Source organism: Strigops habroptila, chromosome 8, assembly GCF_004027225.2.
Source record: "Strigops habroptila isolate Jane chromosome 8, bStrHab1.2.pri, whole genome shotgun sequence".
In the NCBI taxonomy this organism is placed as follows: domain Eukaryota; kingdom Metazoa; phylum Chordata; class Aves; order Psittaciformes; family Psittacidae; genus Strigops; species Strigops habroptila.
The window spans coordinates 63,335,351-63,360,588 of record NC_044284.2 but is presented as its reverse complement, the minus strand read 5'-3'; the positions used below and the strand labels follow the sequence as shown (position 1 = coordinate 63,360,588).

At 42.7% G+C, this 25,238-nt stretch overlaps 1 protein-coding gene across 1 annotated transcript in view; it reads left to right on the top strand.

The window, feature by feature from the left end:
- The window catches only part of SLC44A5 (solute carrier family 44 member 5), a 93,905-nt gene that overhangs the window by 35,815 nt on the left and 32,852 nt on the right, over positions 1–25,238 (top strand). The window contains exons 2-4 of the mRNA XM_030495793.1: positions 10,905–10,953; positions 19,500–19,573; positions 24,169–24,253. Coding sequence (XP_030351653.1) covers positions 10,905–10,953; positions 19,500–19,573; positions 24,169–24,253 — 208 coding nt within the window. The remainder of the gene's footprint in view (positions 1–10,904; positions 10,954–19,499; positions 19,574–24,168; positions 24,254–25,238) is intronic.

The following is a 25,238-nucleotide window of genomic DNA, read 5'->3' as shown; positions in this document are numbered from 1 at the left end:
CTGTTCACGCCTAAGGGAGTGTCTGCAGCCTGCAGAGCCACAGTGTGGCTCTGAATTTAGATCTCCTCCATCTCCAGTTGGAGTGGTCTATTTGTTTAGTGGGAGACAGGCACCATCGTCTCTTCTGGCATGTGCTTTTAGGGAAAGAATGCCCCGTTTGTTTTTTTTCGATAGAATCTCCAGGGAAGGGGGTAGGGCTGTGAATATTGCCCAGAATTAGTTGCCCAAGTACCTGTAGAGAACTGAGCTGAAGACGCACTTATTTATTCAGTGTTTTCCTACTGGCTACTTAATCAACCCTTGCTTCAGCGTGCTGGATGCTGCTATCCGCTTCTGATAGACTTCTGTTTCACTTTTCGATGCCCGAAGTAACATAGAGCTGTGGATTGCACTGTGAGAACCTGGAGTCCCCATTCAGCCCTGACTTTAATCACCTAAAGCTGCTATTTCTTAAGTTATTGTCCCCAGTCACTTCTACTTGTACTATTTTTTCAACCTAAATTAATGTTTCAAATGCAAAGGCAAATATTTTACTTAGTTTTTGGATTTTTTTTTTGTTAATTTGTAGTGCTGAAGGTACCAGAACTCATATGCCTATGTGGCCACATGAAGGACAGCCAAGGGGGTCTCTCCTGGAACGTAAGGTTTCCAACAAACATGACATTCATAATCTAGCCTGTGATTTAATATAGGATCAAGACATTAGAACTCTAGTACAATTCTTTAATGTAGTAATATTGCTGACTCACATTTCGATGTCTGGCATCCATTCACTGAGACTTTTATGATGAATTCTCAACTTTTAAAAGATAATCACATTGAATTATTCTGGTAAAAATCTGTCAGCGTGAATGGCTGACACAAAATAAAAACCCCACAGCCCCTAGTCAGGTAAGTTTGTTGTCTTTGGGATTTAAAAATGGAATTTAGGGTGAGTTGTATTCATCCCCTCATTAGCTTTTCTGGCTGAAGGAGCAGCAAACAGAAAGACTCATACTGTCACGATGAAAGGAATTTCAAAGAAGGCTACCATTTAGTATAATTTATTACACAAGAGAAGAATTGTAAATGTGCTTTTATTATAATTGAAATTTATGTGTGTGTCAGTGTATGATCTCATAACAAACAAGTTATACCTAAATCTTCTGAAGAGGAAAGAAAACCTGTGTGTGCCTGTAAACCACGTACAGGACTTATTGGAAGAGCTGTTTTTATACTAATGTCAACCTTTTGAATTGATACACTGCTTCTAGACATTTGGGTCCTACAGTAAGAATGTATTATTTTATATTACGAGGATCATTAGACTGTTTCTGTATAAGGAACTTTACATGCAATTTACAATGTAGCTGAAGATTGCTTTAAAAAAAAAGTAATCTTTAAGTAAAATTAAGTGGGCTGCTACTAAACAGCAGTACCTCTCAAACAGTTGTTTGGATAATCTGCAAAATTAGACAGTAACCTTGCAAAGGTTAGGCTTTCAGATGGTACAAGAAGACTCTGCTTCTGAAAGGCATAGATGAGTTGAGCAAGAACTTGTGTTATTTTGGTTTTTCCTACTCCTACCCACAAGAGGCGGGCAGAAGCATCAGAATTTTCGTATGATTTTTTAGAGAAACATTGAATGGGATGAATCTTGCTCAATCCTGACACACCCCGGGCATTTCTTAGTGACCTAATTTGTTGGTTTGTGCACTTATATCTTTGAGCATTGGATTAGCAGATTGATAGCCCTCAGTGGGTAAAACCCATCCCAGGGAGCGCGAGCGACCAGGAGCGCGGCGAACAGGGCGGGCAAACAGGGTGTGGCACGGCAGTTGGCGCAGGCAGGGCGAGCGGGCAGCGAGCGGGATGGTGAGCACTCGCCTCAGGACCAGGGCCCGCTCTGGGAGCTCTGCCCCGGCGGTGGCCAGCGTAGGCACCCAGACAGAGCCGATGAGAGGGGAGGCTGCGGCGCAGACCTCGGAGTGTAGGAAGTGCCTCGACTGGTCTCGTGAGGCGGGGGTGCGCGATGGACAGGGCTGCACTCGGTGCGCTCTGGTGGAGGTCCTCCTGCAGCAGGTGGCTGAGCTGCGGGAGGCTGTTGGAGAGCTAAAAGATGCCAGGGAAGCTGAGAGGAAGCTGGGCTGCTTGCTCCAGGCTCAAACTGCGCAGGGGCTGCAAGCGTCCAGCATTGCTCGTACAGGAAAGAAGGAGGGCAGCAACCCAGGAAGCTGGGAATTAGTCACGGGAAAAGCGAACAAAAAAAGGAGGAAGAGGACAATTAACGACAAGGAGCTTCCTCCTAAATCTGATGTCCCCACCCAGAACCGCTTCGCGGTTCTGCAGGAGGCTAATGAGAAAGCACCCACCACACCTAATGAGCACCCTGCTGATGCACCAGTAAAGAGGATCACTACTGGTGCCTCCAGGAAAAAGAGGAGGGTCATAGTAGTAGGGGACTCTACTTTGAAAGGCACAGAGGCGCTCATCTGCCGGCCTGATCCAGTCTCGAGGGAGGTGTGTTGCCTGCCGGGGGCTCGGATCAGGGATGTTGCTGAGAGGCTGCCTGCTCTAGTAAGTCCTGCTGACTATTACCCCCTTCTAGTCGTCCATGTGGGTGCTAGAGATATAGACAGCAGTTGCCTGGAGGACATTAAGAAGGACTACAGAGCCCTGGGAGAGGTGGTTAAGGGCTCTGGAGCTCAGATAGTTTTTTCATCGATTCTCCAGGGCAAAGGGGAGGACCTTAAAAAAGCTAGGCGTGTCTGGCAGGTTAATAAATGGTTAGAAAGCTGGTGCCATAGTCAGGGGTTTGGCTATTTAGAACATGGGGCTCCATTTGGGAGGCCAGATCTACTGGAGGCTGGTGGAGCTGGTCTGACAAAGAAGGGGAAGAGCTGTTTTGGTAGGAGGCTTGCCAGGCTGGTCAGGAAAGCTTTAAACTAGATGTGTTGGGGGAGGGGAGCATTGATCCATCCCAACATTCCTGGTCAGTTGCCAGCACCTGTAATAAGTGCTTGGAGAGATGTAGAGATGTTCCAGCTGTCCCAGCCATTGAGTCGGCTTCATTTGGAGCTCGGCTAAGGTGCCTCTATACAAACGCCCGTAGTATGGGGAACAAGCAAGAGGAATTAGAGGTGTGTGCAAGGCTACGGGAATATGATGTCATTGGTATCACAGAAACATGGTGGGATGGCTCCTATGACTGGAATGTCGGAATGGAAGGTTACAAGCTGTTTAGAAAAGACAGGCCAGGCAGACGGGGAGGGGGCGTTGCTATCTATGTCAGTGATAGGCTAGAGAGTATGGAACTCTGTCTGGGGATGGGTGATGAGGTAACAGAGTGTTTGTGGGTCAGGATCAAAGGGAAAACAGCAACGGGGGACATTACGGTGGGGATCTGTTACAGGCCGCCTGATCAAGAGGACTCTGTGGATGAAGTGCTCTACAGACAGATAGGAGCAGCCTCACGCTCGCACGCCCTGGTCCTCATGGGGGACTTCAACCATCCTGACATCTGTTGGAGGGACGGTACGGCCCGGCACAAGCAATCCAGGAGGTTCCTTAATTGTGTGGAAGACAACTTCCTCTTTCAAGCAGTAGAGGAGCCGACGAGGAGAGGTGCCATGCTGGACCTTGTGCTCACCAACAGGGAGGGACTGGTTGGAAATGTAACGCTCCAGGGCAGCCTTGGCTCTAGTGATCACGAGATGGTTGAGTTTGAGATCCTCAGGACGGTGAGAAGAGCATGCAGCAAGCTCACTGCCCTGGACTTCAAGAAAGCAGACTTTGACCTCTTCAGGAACCTCCTTAGTAAGGTTTCATGGGATACAGTCCTAGAGGGCAGGGGGGCCCAAGACTGCTGGCTGATATTCAAGGATCACCTGCTACGTGCTCAAGAGTGTTGCATCCCGACTAGAAGAAAGTGCAGCAGGAGGGCCAGGAGACCTCCATGGATGGACAAGGAGCTGCTGAGGAAACTTAGAGGGAAAAAAGAAGCTTATAGAAGGTGGAAGCAAGGACAGGCGGCCTGGGAAGAATACAGGAGCATTGCCCGAGAAGCTAGGGACCAGGTTAGGAAAGCTAAGGCCCAGCTAGAATTAAGTTTGGCAAGGGATGTAAAAGATAACAGGAAAGGATTCTATAGATACGTAGCAAATAAAAGACAGGCTAGGGACAATGTAGGCCCTCTCCAGAAGCTATCAGGAGAACTGGCTACCATGGATTTGGAGAAGGCTGAGGTTCTTAATGACTTCTTTGCCTCAGTCTTCACCAGCAAATGCTCTGACCACACAACCCAAGTCTTGGAAAGCAAATGCAGGGACTGTGAGAACGAAGACCTTAGGCCCACTGTAGGAGAGGATCAGGTTCGAGACCATCTTAAGAACCTGAACGTGCACAAGTCCATGGGACCTGATGAAATCCATCCACGGGTCCTGAAGGAGCTGGCGAATGAAGTTGCTAAGCCACTGTCCATCATATTCGAAAAATCCTGGCAGTCAGGTGAAGTTCCCAATGACTGGAAGAAGGGTAATATAACCCCCATTTTCAAGAAGGGGAAGGTGGAAGACCCGGGGAACTACAGACCAGTCAGTCTCACCTCTGTGCCTGGCAAAATCTTGGAACAGTTTCTCCTGGAAAACATGCTAAGGCACATGAAAAACAACGAGGTGGTTGGTGACAGCCAACATGGCTTCACTAAGGGGAAATCCTGCCTGACCAATTTGGTGGCCTTCTATGATGGAGCCACGGAACTGATGGACAGCGGCAGAGCAGTCGATGTCACCTACCTGGACTTGTGCAAAGCTTTCGACACTGTCCCACATGACATCCTTGTCTCTAAATTGGAGAGACATCAATTTGATAGATGGACCACTCGGTGGATAAAAAACTGGCTCGATGGCCGCACGCAAAGAGTTGTGGTAAATGGCTCGATGTCCAGTTGGAAACCTGTAACGAGTGGTGTCCCTCAGGGATCGGTGTTGGGACCGGTCCTGTTCAACATCTTTGTCGGTGACATGGACAGTGGGATTGAGTGCGCCCTCAGCAAGTTTGCCGATGACACCAAGCTGTGTGGTTCGGTTGATACACTGGAGGGAAGGGATGCCATCCAGAGGGACCTTGACACGCTTGTGAGGTGGGCCGATGCCAACCTTATGAAGTTTAACCAAGCCAAGTGCAAGGTCCTACACCTGGGTCGGGGCAACCCCAGGCACTGCTACAGGCTGGGCAGAGAAGAGATTCAGAGCAGCCCTGCAGAAAAGGACTTGGGGGTGTTGGTTGACGAAAAGCTTAACATGAGCCGGCAGTGTGCACTTGCAGCCCAGAAAGCCAACCGTATCCTGGGCTGCATCAAAAGAAGCGTGACCAGCAGGTCGAAGGAGGTGATCCTGCCCCTGTACTCTGCTCTTGTGAGACCCCACTTGGAGTACTGCGTACAGTTCTGGTGTCCTCAACATAAAAAGGACATGGAGCTGTTGGAGCGAGTCCAGAGGAGGGCCACGAGGATGATAAGAGGGCTGGAGCACCTCCCATATGAAGACAGGCTGAGGAAGTTGGGGCTGTTCAGCCTGGAGAAGAGAAGGCTGCGTGGTGACCTCATAGCAGCCTTCCAGTATCTGAAGGGGGTCTACAAGGATGCTGGGGAGGGACTCTTCCTTAGGGACTGTAGTGGTAGGACAAGGGGTAATGGGTTCAAACTTAAACAGAGGAAGTTTAGATTAGATAGAAGGAAGAAGTTCTTTACAGTGAGGGTGGTGAAGCACTGGAATGGGTTGCCCAGGGAGGTTGTGGATGCTCCATCCCTGGCGGTGTTCAAGGCCAGGTTGGACAGAGCCTTGAGCCACATGGTTTAGGGCAAGGTGTCCCTGCCCATGGCAGGGGGGTTGGAACTAGATGATCTTAAGGTCCTTTCCAACCCTTACGATTCTATGATTCTATGATTCTATGATACACTTGCCCTAAAGGACTCATTACTATTGCTGGGGCATTATTAGTGAATACTATGGATTACTTGAACATACCGGTTTACTCCAGCAGAGGGTAGCAGCACATACACATACAGCTCCAACGCCTTTCCGATAAAAGTACTAGTTCGTAAAAGGCCACGCCATTTCTAAGCACGGGCACATGCAGTAGCTGACCAAACATCAAGAAAAAAACATGATGAAACTGCTAGTTATTAAAGCAGAAATAGCGTTTTATTAGATTTGGGTGATACGCCGCTGGCCAAATGCCATGTTAGTTAGTGTACATCTGTGCTTAGCACTGCCTGTTCAGGGCCTTCTGTTACTGTGCTATATCGGGATTCACTGAAGCAGCCTTTGACAGAGGTGCAAACTTGAGTAGGAGCACAGTGCCATCAATCACTTGGCTTCCCTGCTTTCCTTTTCTTTGTATTTGCCTGCAGATAGCAGGAAGTCTAGTGAAGTATGAGAGTTCAGTCAAGGGTTAATATTTTGCTAAATACCAATCTACATCCTCATTTTATTATTTTTACCATCATTGACTGATCGTGGTTATACTAAATATCTCACCCGATAAACATTTTAACATAGCTGTTATGTTCTGTAATAACAAAACGGGCTGTGACTTCCTATCACAGCATCATTTGTGAGGTGTAATAGGAGATCATTCTTCTTTGCCCTTGTGTACTACACAGTGGCAAGGTTAACTTTAAAACGTTACTTGTGTTGTTCCTGCATGTGGTTCAGCCCTGTCTTGTAAAGCTATTGTAGGAATGCATATACAAGTGTATATGTTTCTCATTACAGAATTCTACGATAGGTGTTTTGGTCATCTTCCATAGAGCATGGAAGTTTCCTGCTGGTCAGGATGGCCACACAGGGATTCTGTTCCTTTGTGGCTAAAAGGAGAGGTTGCTTGCTTTTCCTTTTTTTCTTTTTTTTAATGGCTTCAAGCTTTCAGATTCACATTCTAACTGTGATGCCATGTACTTCCTTTCACTGTGTAAGCATTACAGTATCTAGCAATGCTAAGACTTTCTAACACCAGCTCTTCTGTTCTGCACTTTTGTGCTGTGCAGAATTACAAGATGTAGATTTTATTAAGAAAATAATTTAGTAAATTATGACTCCTCCTACAGAGAAATGTTCCACTTGACAGGAATGAAAGTTTGATCTACGCAGACAGTTTACACTTTAGACTTGAACGTGTCAGAGTAAATCTTATTTTCCCTGCTTGCATGGCTTGTACTTTGGGGCAGCTCGCCGCACGTATACAGGAAGAAAGATGTGGCCAGCTGTGAGGTGTGAAGACTGTTTTCTCTTGCAGCAGCACAGGCTACAAAAGCACAATAATTACTGACTGTGATACCTTATTCCCAGCAAAGCATCAGTGATTTTTTTGGTTGTATTGACTTCTATAGGATTATTTTACAAATGCTATTCAGGTGCACACGTTTCCCTTTCTGCTTGTACCCTGTAGGTTATACAAGCTGGTAAGAGCCATTCCTCTTTGTTCACGCTATCAGACTGGCTTGCAGAAGGTGAGCAAGGCACTGAGTGGTACCTTCCTGCTCACAGCCAGGCTTGCCTGCTCTGGGACTTGTCATTCTGATTGGAGAAGTCCCTGACACTCAGCTTTATTTTAAAATCTATTTAAGTAGTATTTTGGTGTATCTATGCTTGCCGGGGACTGTGTGCTAGCAGCACAGGAGCCTGCAGGCAGTATCTCCTGCAAGACAGCTTGCTAGAGCCATCCAGGTACAGCAACATGGATAGAGATGAGGAGAACTACTATGGAAAACACGGTAATTCACCTGCTTTCTTACAACAGCTTATAAGTGCCTGGCCTAAGTCTCACTTACTTCAACTGTGTTATTTCAATTTAGTTTAATGGGCTTGGATCCAGTCCCAAATGATTTTCTGTAACTTCTTCAATTATTAGCAATATCCTAATTTTTTCCCAGCATGGCATTTGCAAGTTTATTCAGATCACAGATCAAAGGTAAACTTTCTATATATACATTGCTGATTTTATTTTAGATAAGTAAGTTAGATTTGCTTTTTAAAATTATTACAGTGATGAAGTGCAACAATTAAATTCATATGCTGCTTGGAGTCAGGATTGGTAAATGAAATATCTTGTGAAACATTTCTTGTAATGATATTATAATTCAACGTATAAATGCTTGTAAATCAGCCTGTGAAATAGATCTCTCATCTCCAAAGAGTGAATATAATTTCATTTTTTAATCTTAGCAAAAAAATGACAGTCGTTATCCCACGGAAGTGCTTTCTTCCTTGTGCCTACCAAACTCCTACGGCTCAGAATTTGCTTTTTGAATACATTTGGGCTTTTATGGCAAAGGAAGTGATTCGCTTTTAGCAGGAGTTATGTAAATACTAATAACAACAGTAATTCCCACCTCACCCCCAAATTAGTAATTAAGTAGAGAATATGAAAATGAGACAAACAGTGATGCTACAGACTACTTCTGTCAGTGAATTTTAGTGTCTTTTGAACTCAGAATAGAGTTATAATCTCATAGCATCCCTCCTCTTGCCTGATGGAGATGAAAGTCTCTGTCTGAGTCAGGGCTCATTTTTTGGAGTGCTTTGGGTTCATTTTCTCACCTGTTAGTTAGTGGATGTTAGTTTTCATTGTAGCAGTATTGTGGAGTTCACCTACTACTCTTGAATACGCTCCATAAATACGTATGTCTTTTCATGCGCATTTTCTTTGTTCCATTTCATAAGCACACAGGCATGACATAAATAACAAAACTTGAGCTATTTACAATTTACTCTGTTAATAATGATCATATCATGGAAAGGAGGACACTTGTGGAAACACATTGCATCTGGCCCAGCTGATTACATTATAAAACTATTCTACTTAATGGAGATATCCTGGATATTCAAGAGAGAGCCCCTGTCAACAGACTTTCTCAGTACTACACAGACTGACTTGAGAAACATCCATAGGCAAAACCTAAGTGTATGCCTTCCCTGCTGAAAGCCTATTGCGTTTTTGAAAATCTGGCTGCTTGCTGTGAGTGGAGTTTGTGACTTTCATCAGAGTACAGAAATCCCTTTGAATTGTTAAATCGTTCATCAAAATCCCTTTGGTTCTGCCCCCAGAAGTATTTTAACACTTGTCACCTGCACGTCTTCGAAGTGTTCATTCTACTTCATTGTTGAAACCATTAAGGAAATACTGAATAGCTTTGTAGGAGAGGTTCCTCCAGTCGTGGAAACGAGCTGACCACTAGCATTCAGGAGTGAGGACTTGGGGTCTCAATGGATTGTTCAGTGAAAGTAGACTCTAAGAAAGAATTATTAGGCGTGGACTGAGATCAAGCAGAAAAAGTTGTTGTATGGTTGTATGAATCACAGCCAATATTGCTGCTGAATATCCCGTGCAGTTCTGGCCCTTCCCTTTCCAGTGCTGTCTAGTAGCACTGGAAAAGGTCCAGAAAAGGAGTAGAAGCATGACCGAAAGTATAGGGTGGCTTACATACGAGAAATGATTGAAGAGAAGACAAATAAAGAGGAATAACCTGTACAATTTTTAGCTTTCCCAGTCTCTTCCGTCTTAAAATACATTTGTTTTAGGAGCTTGGCAAGGTGGACCTGAACACCTCAGATGAAGGGCAAATAGAATTTCATTATCTGCTCTATTTATTGTAGTGGCCCTTGTGCATTTTGATAAGGTTTTTCTGATAGAAACCAAGAACAAAGTGTGGTATTTAGTTACTAAGTTCTGCTTTTGAGTAGTAGCTGAAATCTTCTCTAGTTGCGGAAGTATTTTTTCTGTGGGCAGGGGAAAGCTTAGGCTGATTACACCCTTCAATACCAGGTATATTCAGAGGAGGAGATCCTTAAGGAGGCAGTGAGAAAGCACTCTGAAACAGTAATTTGTATTGTAGCATTGACGTTTGCATGAAGAAGTAATTTTTCGTTGCATAAAGTTTGTTTCAGTAAATCTCCATTGCTACTGAACTTGGAAAACCCCCCATGAAGCTGAACAGCTGGCTTCAAAAGGAAAAATCCCAACCCTGGTTTGTTGGGTGAAGGATGAAGTTGCTTCTCTCTTCAAACAGTAGCTTGAAAGTTGAAAAATTAAATTCTGTGCTAAATTTGTGTTACTCTTTCCATGATGAGAGAAACCATGTGTGAAATCAGTGTCAGTGAATCACTGACTGGAAACAGTGTAATTCACTGTCTTCAAGTCCATTTGAAGCACACATTGGTGGGTTGGTATTTGGCAGTTTCTTAATATAGTTTGGTAAGGAATACTACTGGAATATAAGCCAGAGCAGTTGCACTACCAAGCAGAGCTGTCTAGAGAAAGCAATGTCAGCCCAGAATTTCTGCTGTCTCCAGCCATGCTTCATCATCTCGTAATCCCAATGAAAAAAGGGCAAACCTTGAGCTCTGTGTCTATGCAGTCCTGTAAGCAAAGCAGTGGGAAGTACAGATAACTCTGCAAGGCTGTAAGTAGAACATTAGATACAGATATGGCTCCAAACTGTCTTTTTAGAGAAAAATCAGAAGGGCTTAGCCTGCAGCCCCAGAGAGGTAGGTTCACTTGCTGCCAAACACGCTTAATGTGACTGTGAGACATAATCCTTGTCTCTCAAATATCAGCAACTCTCTACTGTGAACACTGTGCAGAGGTGTAGTGGTAGAATGTACGTGAAGGTAATTTATCTTGTGGAAAATACGAGGCCCGCAAAGTTTTTAAGCTAGAAGAAAAAAAGCTTTGATCTCATCTACAAAAACTAGGTCATTGTATTGGTGAATTACTGATATTGCCTGCTTGAAATGATTTTAACAGAACTGATTAAATAGGAATATATGGAAGATGTTCTTCAAAGACTGCTGCTAATACCCCCCTCTCTATAGATCTTATTTTAAATAAGGACATATTTTTATGCTGTTTTATTTTAAATGCAGGTGAACCAAGGAAATTTGACCCAAAGTTCAGAGGACCTATTCATAACAGGTAAATAGCTTAACTCGTTCTATTTAATCCTTTCAGTTTTGCAGTGAACGGGATAAATAACTTTGTTAGCAAAACTTGTGAATCTGATTCTGCAATTCTTTTAAATCCAGAAGACAATCCTTACCACCTGTGGGGATGTGTGATTACTGGAGAATATTTAACTGTATGCTGTTAAGTTCTGTCTATTTGGATATCAATTCTGTATGCCTCATACTGTCTAGTACCTGCTGAATTACATTGTGCTGATATAAGTAGGACCATTTGAGGTGTTGTCATGTTCTGGGGTGCAGGGCCATGTGATGCACTCTGTCTGGTTTCATATAGCACAGGACTGGAACCCTGGCACACTCTGTTCTTCAGCTGGTTTTCCTGCTCCCGAAGTCACCTCTTTAAGGGACTGACTTAGTTCTCTGCAGAGCATGTCCTGGGTGTGCACCATTCCTGCTTTACCGGGGCTGGCGGGTGGGGTAAATCCCTGGCAGACAATGGGTGATGCTTGGCCAGGGGCAGCAGCACTGCCAGCGATGGGGCTGACTGCTGGAGCCAGCCAGCCCGGAAACCCTTACTGGAGTGGACAGCTATTATATGTGTGAAGAGTCTCTCTCTGAGGTAAGTGAGACTACCCATGGTGCTGTGGGCTGCAGAGCTAGATCCTGAGGTACTGCAATTTAATGGTATTTTTGAGCAGTCTGTTACTGTGCGTGAGGAGTGGTGAAGCTCTGGTGATGGTGTGCTAGGAGGACTCCTCTTGTTTTTACTGTTACTGTGTGATACTGTTGGTAAAAACTGGTTTTGCACTGTGCGTTGCTGTTACAGCTGTGTGGTTGCTGTGACAGCTTCTGCAATTCCAGGCGTGTATATACTATATGTGCTATTCTAATTGTACATTCCACAGTAGCTTCTTAAAAACACAACCAAATGATTACAGCGCAACACCACTATACCACGTATGTTCAGTGCATGTTATAATGCTTTGGTGAGATAGTGTGGTTGGAAGCAACATTAACAAAGGTCAGTTCCCTAAATGTGGGGTATGGCTTCATTGTACAGCAGGCTGTAAGGCAGCGGTAGCTGCACTGATGCTTCCTGAGCATACTTTGCAATGAGGTGCACTTGGATTTAGATTCAACATACCATTTGTGCAAGCACACCCAAATGACTTCCCAAAATTCCATCCCTGAACATATGATGTACGATGTGTTCACATCCCTGGCAGTGTTCAAGGCTAGGCTGGATGGGGCTTTGAGCAACCTGATATGGTGGAAGGTGTCCCTGCCTGTGGCAGGGGGTTGAAGCTGGATGGTCTTGGAAGGTCCCTTCCAACCCAAACCATTCTGTGATTCTGTGACTTGCCTGACCTTTTTGGTCATCAGTGCAGCACTGTGCAGTGCACTATAGACATGACCTTGAAGTAGTTTAAGATTATTACTAAATTTTTTAAAGACAGTGATTGAACTGGGCTTTTAAAATTCATTCTTTACAGTTACTAAGATTAAATGATAAGGAAACCAAAGTCTTTTGAGCAAACAAAGACTATCTAGTTCCTGTGAAAAAAAATGCCATCTCAGAAGATGCTCCAGAGACTTCAACGGGAGGAGAATGGGCATCTTCCCTGAATTTGTTTCTTACTTTGGGGCTTCCCACTTCTCTGTAGAAGAGGTACTAGGAAGCTGAAAGCATACGTTTTTGTGCAGACAGACGAGTGCTAGTGGTGGGTATGGGGGTGGGGACGGAGCTGCTGGTACGCCTCACCATGGCTGGCATAACTCTGTGTACAGTTACACCACTACGTAACTACTGTGTACAGTGTGGGTGGGGAGACACCTGTTTGTACTTTCTGCTGATAAAATAACTTGTCCTGCGCTTGATTTCTTTGTCAGTTTTCACTGATCAGGAAAAAAGTTTGTCTTCCTTTCTGAAAATGTAGAGGATGGGTTTCTAGGGAGATAGGCTGCAAATTGTACATACCTGCATTGAAAGGTGCAGAGACAGCTGAAAAAGGTCACATCCCATCATCGTGACTGCTGAAGATGATGCATTGTTGGAGGTGCTGTAGAGTAGAAATGCTGTTTTGAAGTTGGTGAGCACCAAGCTATCCCTCAAAGCACGAAAAGCCTGACAAACTGTGGAACTGAAAGCTAGGTCTTAATAATGGTGTTTTAATGTCCATTAAAGAATGGATTACTCCCCCAATTTTTGTCGGATGCATTCTCTGCAAGGAGAGTCAGTTACCTGAACTTGTTTGCTTGTTTGTTTGTTTTATAGAACAGAGCTGTTGCCAGTAGTTAATGTTGAGCAATGGTGGGTAAGAACAGTTATCAGCAAGGCAATGTGTGTAGTGCTTTGCTAGTACCATCATTCTCAAGAGGGTTGTTTGTGGAGTTTGGTGTATTTAATGCAAACATCTTTTTTTTAAAAAACGATTAAAATGCAATGGCTGTGATGTTGATTGACTCTGAGCCAACCAGCTCTTGAAAATCCAAAATGATGCTATGAAGATGATGTCTTTGGTATGACTACATCCTGCAGTCCTTTCAAGTTTTTCCATTCTCATTCTGCACCGTTCAGGACTGTCTGCCTCTTTTCTCCATAGAAATGTTTGTGTACAGTGGAAATATGCGTTGAAAACGTGGATTGCATCTAACCTAAAAGTAGCTCTGAAAAATACTTCTTTGCTACAAAGCCTCCTACCAGAACCATCTGGCTTGACTTCACTCCATAGTGAACTGCTGCAGATGAAAGCCTGTCTGTTACCACTTTGAAGGTTCAGTGATTTACAAGTGAAGTTGCTCAGAAAGCATCTAAGAAATCACAGGCAATTTCTCAGTGTTTTTCCAGATGTAAGTGTAACATAGAGAATAAGCTCTGAACTAGCATTTACAGTCCTTAGTGAGAAGAATAAATGAGAGAACCACAAATTATTTATCAATTTCATCTTTCTCAGCATCTTTCTCTGTCTTCTGTGGCAGAGAACTGCAGCCTTGTGGTACCCTCATTTGAACACACGCACACCATTCTTGTCTATGCAACATGTATTTCTTCCTTTCCATTCTGAAAGCTAATAATTTTAGAAAGAAATGAAAATGTTTGTTTAGAGAATATCCTTATAATACTGCCAGTGGGACTTTGTATGCACTGTATACAGCAATGAATTGAAGTGATACTTTAGGGATGTTATTAAGCATTCATCTATGTGCATTTCTACCAGAAAATGCTTGTAAGATTTGTATATTGCATCCACCACATGAGCAGTAGCTCAGCAATTTCTCAGCTCAAAATGATGCAGCAGGATTCTTGTAGACAAATTCCTCAAGGAAAGTAGAAACTCTTGGTGTTCCCTGTCAGGCTGAGCTGGAGGCGTACACTTCCATGCACCAGATCTGATGATCAGGTTAACTGAATGCACACAAGACAAAATCTAGCACATCGTATTTTAAGTCTAAGCTATCTCTGATTCCTCAAAGGCAGAAATTTTCTCCAAGCCATCTGTCCCTGCCCCCAGAGGTTCACCCCTAGGAGTGGAGTGAGTTGGATGTATGGACACTTGTCTAGTTTCCGGATGTATGGACACTTGTCTAGCGTCACAAACCTAAAGCTAGCTAGCTAGCTAGCTGTCTGTCTGCCTCTCCCATTGGCACTGAAATGGTGTCTCATACTGGGCTTCAGGCAGATTTGTCGTATGAGACGAGGGCTCGGTTGCATGGTCTCGGTGCTTCATGCCAATGCCAGGTGAAGGGGGAATGCTGTGGGGAAGGCTTGCCATTAATAAGAAATCTAGGTAGAGTGTGTCATGCTTCTTTAAGAATAAAAAAGTATTTCTTCCACCAACATCATCAGAAGATATCTTGCATATGTTTGTGGATAAGTCAGGTACCATCATACCATCAGGTGGGAAACAAGCGTCTCCTTTTTCCTAATGCAATTATGCTACTTTGGGTATGAAATGAACTGTCTTCCTCCATTTAGATTTTCCGTAAATTTCAGCAAGGGAATTTATAGAGTCAATACAATCATGGCATATTTTTCTAAACTGCTTTGGCAAAATCAAATTGATAAATCACGCTTCTGACTTACCTCCAATTTTGTGTAGTTTATCTTAACTCTTTCCCTTGCCCCTTGTTATTTTTCTCCCTCTTCTATGTAGTTTCTCAGCCTTTTTTCATCTTCGTCTTGCTGGTTAGACACACTGTAGGTTTGTTTTTCTTGTTATGTTTTAAAAACTCCTGACACCTCCTGGGCTATCTTTAATTGTTCAACATCTTTCTAGAAATTCAGTGTTCCTGTTAAGAAGAAGATCACCTTTTCCTCTGTGATTAGAAAATACAGTTAATGGATTCTCAGGTGAATTGAATACCTGTAAATGACCATAAGCATTGAGCTATCTTTAGGAGTTTGGAGAAAACCTAATAAAATTCCCAACTGTAACTAGCAATACAAACGTCACCTTCTCACAAATACAAAGGTGTCACTTACAGGTATCTCCATGCACAATATTATATTGTGGTCAATATTGAAATAATAAACAATTTTTGACATTTAAATTATCCTTTGTGCTTTTTAGACTAAATAGCCCGCTAAAGATGGAAGTCTGCTATAGATAAATGTTGGTAGAATATAAAATTACTTCTCTTGCTACTGGTATTTTATTGGTCCATCTATGTTTCATTACATGGTGTTGTCTGTATCAACATAACATGCCATGCACTCTCTCATATGAATGGGGAAGCCTACATTTTATTTTGAATTCTTGTTTCATGTTCCTGGTTTGGGGCATACAGTGTCTACAGGTGCTGAGCATTTACAGATACTGAAATCTGGGTGTTCCAGAGCTAAACAATGCTTGCTAAAGCACGGTACCTGTAACTAAGACATACCAACTCAGTAAGTCCATGCAAGTCAGTGCAGATGAGCCATACTCATTAAGAAAATGCAGAATTTAAGTTGGCAGAAAACAGCTTCTGGTGAAAACTTGTATAAATACCTTTTTCTGTGCATTTTGGCCTCCTGGGTAGAAGTGGCAATTCTGGGGGGATTTGAAAGGAACTTTCTCTGCAAATATTTAGTTTATGGGCACCCCGCACATTTATTCAGCTGTGCGGGATGATGCCTTCAGTGCCGCTGTGCTGATAGAAATGCCCATTTGTACAGCAGATTTTGCTTCTCAGTTCAGCCCCAGTGGAGAAAGGGGTCTTCAGAGCTATTAATGGCATTGGGTGGCATAGCGTGACAGCACCTTGACACAACATGGTTTAGGGAAGTCTCAGAACACAAGCTGTCAGTCAAGCAGGGAAGAGGAATTCAGAAGCAAGGACGTTAGTGGTCACCTTAATGTGTCAGCAGTGTTGAAAGTGGTAACCTGAAACTCACACTGTGAACATCTCGAGCCTTGTTTTCTCTGTAGATGTTCAGTGCCAGGCTCAGGACTGTTTGTAGGTGCTAATATCTTCTCGTGCTGCTTTGCTAATGAATGTCATAGTTTCTTGCTAGTGCAGCATCTTGAGTGAAATTGCACTTGTGACAGATGGGGCATGAAACTGCCAAACAGAGATTGGTCCTAGACAGTCATTAACGACGAAGTGCATGAACTGTCAATGAATAAATGGCTTTTAGGCACTAATCTGTGTGGATGATTTTATCTTTGCATTCATTTATTTGCTAGGATGCCATTACACATGCACAAAGTATTCTTTGCGTGCACTGCCACATGTAACCCGGCAAGAAAAGCCGAGAAGTCAGTATGTTTCCAAGAGACAGTGGAAAGCAAAGGAGGCTCCGTAAATTCAGCTAAATGACAACAGTAAGCAGTAAAATGTGATGCAGGAGGCTGAACCGTGCACTTAACTAAATGAAGGGCTTTCATGACATCACCTCAAAATGATGGATCTGATGGTTTTATCAGCAGTTTGTTTCTGTCTTCACACTCACTGTGGTTTGGCTCAGATTGTGGAACTTGGTTATCTAAAAAGTACCAAGACCTATCACAATTTGCAATACTGCCTATTAGCAAAAGCAAAAGTTTTCATCATCTCCACCATAAGAAATGTAAAGTGGTTTTTATCATTAGTCTTTGAATGTTTACACATAATTATTATAGAAAAGTGTGATCATGCTGTCTGTAAGCAAGATCCTAGAGCCCATATGATGAGCAGTGTTCTCGGTTCCTATTCTCATAATCCTATTTTCATTAATCCATCTTCCTTGGGGTTCAGTTTAACAGTTCAGTCTCTTGAGTAATTTTGCTCTGCCTCATTAGCCTGAAACAAACTGAAAAGGCAGATTTGCCATAACAGAGCACCTTCTTAGTTTGAAAAAAATAATATCAAATCTATTTTCAGGCAAAGTATGGCTGGAGAGTTTCTGATTAGGTTTCAGTGATAAGCATGGGCTTCCAATATCTGCTGTTTCGAAGCAATTCCCATCATTCCAGTTCCTGCACCTTTGGAAACTCCTAGAATCTTCATGGTATAACCCTGTGTCTTTACAGAGTTATTTTGATTTATTCATTTAGAATGTTTTACATTTTTCTTCCTCTCCCGTGGAGCCTTACATCTAGGAGGTAATATTATGATCTCACTGAAAGTGAGCTCCTTGAGCTGTCGACAGCGTTCAACGGAGCCAGGGTTTCACCCATAGTATCTTGTAAAATAAGCCATTATTTCATATGAACAACATTTAGTCTTTGTGAGCTGTTTCGAATTTTTCTGAAGCCACCCAAAAGAGGATTTATGTACATCTCATATAATTTAAAATAGCGATATAACAGCAATAATTTTGTGCTTTACACGGAACAGAAGATCCTGTGTTCTGGTAAAGTGTTGGTGGGTACTTGTTCATGATGACTCTGCAAAACTTTACAAGGGAGCTTTAGCACAAATGGTATAACCTCTAATTGCATTTAGTATCATAAAACGAGACCTATGAGAATTGAACTGGAAGAGGTCTTTGAGACTACAGGAGTTGTAATTAAAGTCTTTGTGGTGCTGTATTTCTCCTGAGATAATCTTGGATTAAATATTTTACCTCTTAGAAACGGCTCTGATGGGGCGAGAGCCAAGCTTAAGCAGCATCAGAACTGCTTCTGAACAGGGCTGGGAAAATGAGCAGCACTGGCTTAGCATTGCTGTTTCTGCTTTAAGGCCTTTCTTAGGTTGCGGTCATGTTGACCTTGAATCCTGGACCACTTTGTCTCTGCAGAGAAGTGGACAGGATTTTTCGTTCCTTTTCCATACCTGGAAACACTTTTCAAGTTTTCCAACTGATTAAAAAACCTTCCATCTTTATCTCCTTTATGTTAAAGAATCACAGGTCTCAGTGAGAGGAGGAAACTTATATTGGGAAACATGAAGAATGGGCGGTGCTGGAAATGACAGTGTGTCAGTTGGAGTTTGGATTCTAAGATTTCTTTTACGGTGAGATTCAGCTCCTTGTATGGAGTCGCAAGCAGAGATGAACAGCAGCACTCTTGTAACCTTTAGGTTATACAAGCCATTCTTCGCCAAAGCTGTGTCAGATAAGTGGGACATGGGAAATAACAACAGCGACTGAAATCCTTCAGATAAGGAAGTTCTGGGCAGCACGCGCTTTTAGCCGTAATTCACTCCTTTGTTAATTAAACCCTGGTGAGACTTGTTCAGCTGCAACTGTTTCTTAACCAGTGAAGCCTGCCAAAGCCTGTGAGGTGGCAGCGGTTTTGCTTCCACGCGTCTTTAGAAACCAGGGCTTGTGAAGTCGACTTCACCCAGCAGAGTCCTTGGAGTGTGTACTGACCTCCTCCTGCTTGCCTGGGAGCATCGTATTTCATGTTAATTACACTCCTGGAGCTGCTCTGATCAAGGTCAGACACTGGAGAAAGATTAGTCTAAGTGGTCACACCTCCACTCCTCTGCCTGCATGAACTTAATATGCAGAGCGGTAGGTCAAAGGCAGTAATTTAACTGAATACTCACAATTTACTCATTGGCTTAGTTTTCAGACGAGAGAGTGTTGTTCTTTGTTTGCTTCTCTGTAAAAGAAGGTATGGCTCTCCACGGTATGCTGGGGATTTTTGTCCTCTCTGTAGAGCGCATTTCGGTTGCATTAAATGAGGTCAAAGAGCTGAGTCAGGATCTTGTGCAGAGATTACAGGTAGTTGCATATAGGCCTTTTTTTCATTTCGTGCTGTTATGTTTCCATTCATGAGCTACCTTTATAATACAGGTAAGTTGTGCTGAATATTTCTTTCATCACATTGTCTGCAATATTTAATACCAGCTTTAGGGCAGGTGTCCTGTAGTAGCATATACCATACGTGATCTCGTAGATTTAGTGTTGTAAAGTATTGTTTTAAGACTGTTTAAATCTGTTGTTCAATATGTTCTTATTGCTGTCTACAGCGCAAAAGGCATACACAGTTATTTGGTCACACCTTAAATGTGATCTTGTAAGGCTTGCACTTAGTGCAGATGCAGACATCTTCTTCAGACATTAAAATACCCTGTGACATTCAGTGTTCTCAAAGGGTTCTACTAGACACCTTGTTTTTAAAAAGTGTTTCTTTCTGTTCCTAGGCACTGTACAGACATTGTGTGCTGTGTGATCTTCATAGTCGTCATTCTGGGTTACATTGCATTAGGAGTTGTGGGTAAGTACAGCAGGTGCAGCGGTGCCAGTTCCTCGCTCCTTTGTGTCTGTCCTCTCAGACAGTGTGGTTATGGTGATGTGAGACAACGAAGTGGTCATATTCCCTGCTCTGCATATGCAGTGGTTTCCTGCTGGACATGAGGCATCTGAGCAGCCTTCTCTTGCAAATCTTATGAAATGCTGCTTAGAGCTAGAACCTGTTCCTGGAACCAGATACTGAATTTGTAGCTGGTGACTTTTTCTACCTTTCTTACAGAGAAGATTTGAATTTTCAGTCTAGAAACATTTAGTCCAGCTCCAGATCCACATGGCCCCTGCTTTTCATCTGTGTTCGTACTGTGCTTCAGCCATTCTTTTTACTCTAATTTATTTCTAAGTAAAAGATGAGATCAGCTTTGGCCCAGGTCCAGGGGCCAGCCATGTACAAAATACATGAGAGTCAACGAAGTTCACATTAAGAGAAAATAGATTCTGAATCAATCCTTACTCAAAAATTATGCTTTATTATGGAAAGGAAAAGTAGATTTCTGCTATTTCTTGAAAATGTGTGAATGCTGCTCTGAATCCCTGTTTAGTTTGGCTTGAGAAATAAGCAATAAATGCAGGTTCATCACACAACTGCTATGGCTGAAAATCTGAGTCAAAATTTGCCCTCAGTAATGTACGTATAGCTCACATATGTGTGTTTGTGTAAACATTAGTAGAATGTTTCGTGTTTCTGTGGGTTGGGATGTGGTCTGAGTAAAAGGTAACCAACTCTCATTGAAAGATGAAACTGAATGATTTTTGCTACTGGCTGTGCTTAGCTCTGCTTCAGTGGTGGCTGCTGTTGGGTGGCTGTACTGAATAGAAGTTGTTACTCTATGATTTACTTTCTCATTCTTTTAACTTTACAGATGAACTAATAGTGCTAATTTAACATTCCATGTAGTTTTTCCTTCCTGTCAAACTGACTTAACTTTCATCCATATTCCAGAGACTTTGGGCTTATCCGGGTGATACTTCATAAATGTTTAGCATCTTAATTTAAGATGATTTGAATTCAGCAAAATGCACGTAAAAGGCAGCAAATAAGATATCTTGGAAAAAAGCCTCACATCAAAGGACAGGTTAATTTAAAGTAATAACTCTTGCTGTATTACTCCAGTGCAACAAAGGATGCTTGTACAGAACCAGTGCTAGGAACATGGATTTACAAATTCTGTATCATGTATTCTGTTACCTTTTTCAATACCTTGGTAAATTGCTTGCATTAAAAAGCCCTAAGAACAATTTGGCAGGTCAGTTTCTTCACACATTAAAACATGTAAAATATACCCTTAAGGGAAACAAAATAAGGATATAAAAGACTGCCCTTTCAAAACTACACAGTAGAGGAATGAGACAGAATGTATAACCAGATAGATTTGCAGTTCATTTTTAAGTATCACAGGATGCCATTGCTCCAATTGCATTTTCTCCTTGACAGAGAGCTTTGCAGCCTTTACAACCACTGACATAGCCCATAAAGCACAGAAAAAGGAGTGCATCTGGCAGCCATTGAGTGGCAGACTTTGGCTATTTTTGATACTGTCCATGTGTGTTGGCTCCGCATAACTGCAGGCCTCCGGAAAACGCTATTCTAGTGTCATAGAATGTCATGTTGCTGCTCCGAGGGCTGAGTCAGCTGTGCAGTATGGTTCAGCTGTTCTTTAGTTTTCTTTTTTAGCCCAGATGTTTGTGCCAGCGCTCAGGCTGCAGCCTCATGAGCATCAGAGCATGCTGGAATCAGAATTGTATGTGACTGGATTCCTTTTCATTTACTCACCAGCAGTGCAGCACAACATGCAGAACATCATGCTGCTCCATCTGTAAGGCTATCTCTTACAACAACCTCCTTTTCAGTGAGAACTGTTGAATTCTGCCTAGGCCAGAGAAATTGTTTGTTTGTCACATGGATTCTTTCACTGTCATTGCTTGAAGTTTGCAAAGAAGGTGACAGAGGATTAAATTTATTAATCTTGATGTTAGCCCCTGGCACAGGCAATGACAGCAGCTGTGTATTTTCTCTTCTGTGGGTCATTTTCCTTCTCTTTCTGCTGCAGAGTTAATGAAATGCTAAATATGTATGTTGTAAATCAGACCCAATTAGTTTTTGTTTTGCCTTGGAATTTAACTGAGAGGTGACTTCCTCCATCCCCCAGCTGATGCCAGTGATGGAATTTCACAAAGTGTGCTAAATCTGCTGTTCAAAAAGCAGACTCTTTTTCATACTGTTTTATTGAAAACATGGCTGAAGCCTTAGGCACACAGGAGAACTACTGCCAAGGACAGCTTTAGACAATCTGATAATGGCAAAGCAGGTACAGTTTATACTCTCCTAATTTCTACTAGTAATTGACAAAAAACACTGCAGAAGATGAGCGGTTAAATTTGAGACCAAGGATTCATACAAGCCCAGCGAAACCAAGGGAACCTCTTGAAATACTTGGGCAGACTTTGCATTAGAACTAAAAAGAGCGTGAGGAGAATACTCTGCTCTGCCCATTCAATGAGCTCAATTTTGTTCTTGTTGGCTGTGTTAGTCCACCCAAGGAGACTGGAGGAAGTAAGCCTGGGTCATGTGGGTCCTCCCTAAGGAAAGATCCTTAATGAGACTGCGATAGCAAAAAAAAAACCCTCCACCACCATTATGTTGCAGCGTTTATCTCCTTTCTCCTAAGTTTGTCTGAGGAGTGAAAAAGAATTCCAGGTTTAATATGAAAGGGATATTGTCGGTGGTAGCAACGACTTCTGGATTATAAAAGCAAGGTCATAATAAAGCAGGAAGAAGAACACCCTCTTGTCAGTCATGACGGAAGAGAGTGCACGTGGCAGAGCATGCAGACTCTTTGCAGTCACCAGAGAGCCTCCTGCTTTCTAACATCATGTGCACACCTGAGTTATCAACTGACTGTAGGAATTCCTAAGAGAAAGTTGATGCCTCCTAAATGTTCCTGTTAAGCAGTGCTGCTGAACTAAGTCAGTGGGGGTGACAAATGAAAAAGGGAATGGTGCTTATTACTGTTGAAGCGCTTTAGCTTTCTCTGAGCATCTGAACACCACGGTTACTCTGAAATGCAGCTGATTGGAAAGTTCAGAAAGTGTTTGATACCAAGCAGCAGGTTGATTTCCGAACATCAAAGCACAGGAAAACTAACATAGGTTAAAAGAACTAGCAGATTCATTTTGGTAACCTAAAACTGTTCCAGGTGAAAGGCAGCATTGCAGATTCTCTGTAAATGTTTGCAAGTCATTGAAGATGATGTTCATCTGTCCTGAACGTTTCACTAAATTCACACTCTGCTGCTCTGAGATCTTCAATAGGTTCTGTCTCTACTGCACATATCGTTGTTAAGCTCTGTTATTCTTACCAAAGTGACCTTGAGGAAAATGACAGTTGCACAAATGACTAAATATAGTGTCACAAAGTTGTGAGAAAATGGGATAATTACAGAAAGCAAGTTCAAGGTGGTTTGCATAGATCAAAGCCTCAAGTGTGTATGCTAAGTGGGCTCCTGACATTTAGTACATAGTGCAGGAGGGGAACGTTGCGACTGGAAGCTTTGTAATGCTTGTAATCTTTAATCTTTCCCACATAATATAAGTGCAAGGAAGTGTTTGGGAGAAGATCCAATTTCTAACAGCTCTCTAGCCGCCTGATTTGAGGGTGTCATCTCAGGGTAGTGCTAGGGAATTCGATTCTGGTATTACATCTTACTTTCAGATGATACTTAAAAATAAATGCAAGTTCCATTACTTGGGGTCAAATAAGCAGTTAGTAGTCAGAACAGTTCAAAGGTTAGACTTTGGCTAGTCATGAAGAAAGCTGAGTCAGGTCTGCACACTACAGCTTAGGAATGGTGATTCTAGTAGTGGTAGCTGGTGTGTACCTGATCCTGAAGGGGAAATTATGGTGCAGGTTGAAATGGCTTGGAGAAGAAATCCTGCTCCGAAGTGGAGAAAAGAAGTTTAAAAGTTCAATATAAACCTCTTCCCATTCAGTACTGTGGTTCTGGCTAGTACATGTAATACACATTTTGCCAGGTACAGACCTAATAACTGAAAACTGGGGAAGCTGCCAAGTGAGAGGTCAGGAAATGTTTTAATTTACAAAGCGAGTTTGTTTCTGTTCTTAGTGCAAATGGAGTCCATTAGATTCGGTCACACCTTGTGTGTATCCCTCACACCCCCAGTTAATCCCGTTAATTTCAATGCCATCGAAATGTTGTTAACACTCAGATTTGTCTACATAAGTAACTCCTCTTATTTCCCCTTTTGATAACCATCAATTTTCAAGTCCGTTATGTCATATTTTGGATACAACCCAGAAACACGTGCCCTGAAGGTAAGAAGTGAACTGGTTTGCTCTCTTACTGATTCATCCATATCTTAGTTCAGTTTAGTTTGGTTTGGTTTTGGTGTTTCATTAGGAACTCTACAAATCAATACTCTTCAGTGGCAATCAACAGAGATTAAATGGTACATTAGAAGTGATACATTTTAATGCTCATCTGCTTCAACTATTAACTGTGTACACTTAAGTAACATGTTAAAAGACTATGTGTGTGTTTGCAGCTTGGGTGCATGGCGATCCCAGGAAAGTGATTTATCCAACTGACAGCTACGGGCAGTTCTGCGGTCAGAAAGACAGCCCCAATGAGTGAGTACTCAATGCATTCACATACCTCTATTACTCAGTGTGAATAAGGTGGGAGGTTTCAAGTTTCTCTGTCTGCTGGGGGTTCTCTTGGGAAGCTGAAGAAACAGCTGAAGAAACAGCGACACTGCCGACAGGTTTGCCTGTCTCTGTTTCCAGTGGGTTTAAATTCTGAATTGTGAGAGTTAAATTAATCCGTCGATACCAACACAGCACTTCTACATGGAAATAGCTGCTCAGGAAGGGAAGATGTCGCATCGATGTTTCCTCTGAAAATCTAAGTGCTTTATGAAACAGAATTTTAAAGATTGTTTGTTTTTTTCCCCTCAACTTCTCCCTTTTGAAAAGTAAGTATTAGGCACCCTTTATGCCCTTGTCACTGTCAAGAAGCTAGAGGCTCTGCAGGAAGCAAACCAGAAGCTAGTGTTTGGTAACAGCTCTTTGCTGCTTCTTTCTTTTTCCATTTAGTTTTCTGGGGAAAAAACCTGAGGAAGCCACTGTCCAAAGGGCAGTTCAGAAGATAAGGAGCAGGAGATGGGGAGTGGAACAGAGGCAGAGCTAGGACTTCATATCCTCCCAAGTTTTTGTTACCGAGGAAACAGACTCAGTGGTGTAAAGAAGACCTATTCCACCCTCTAAGATTCTTCACAGCAGTTTTTGGAGAGGCCAACTTCCTGAAGAGGAAAAACTAGGAGCAAAAGTTGTTGTGTTGTATGTTCCCCTGACTGCACCCCTTCTCTGGTCCCCTTTTCATCCCTAATTTGCCCTTGTGCCCTCTCGGGTCAGTACGAAGCAGCGGGCAAGTGGGTTTGGCAGCCTGAGACACACAGTGTCCGTGCACTGTGTGGTGTGTAGCCAGATGTGCGTCTCTCTTATCATCCACTCCCATTCCTTCTTCCTCTTTGTTACACTCCCGTTCCTTCTTTCTCTTTGTTAATCAAGTCTTCCCTTTATTTATTTTTTACAATGTGATTTCCAGTTCCTATTC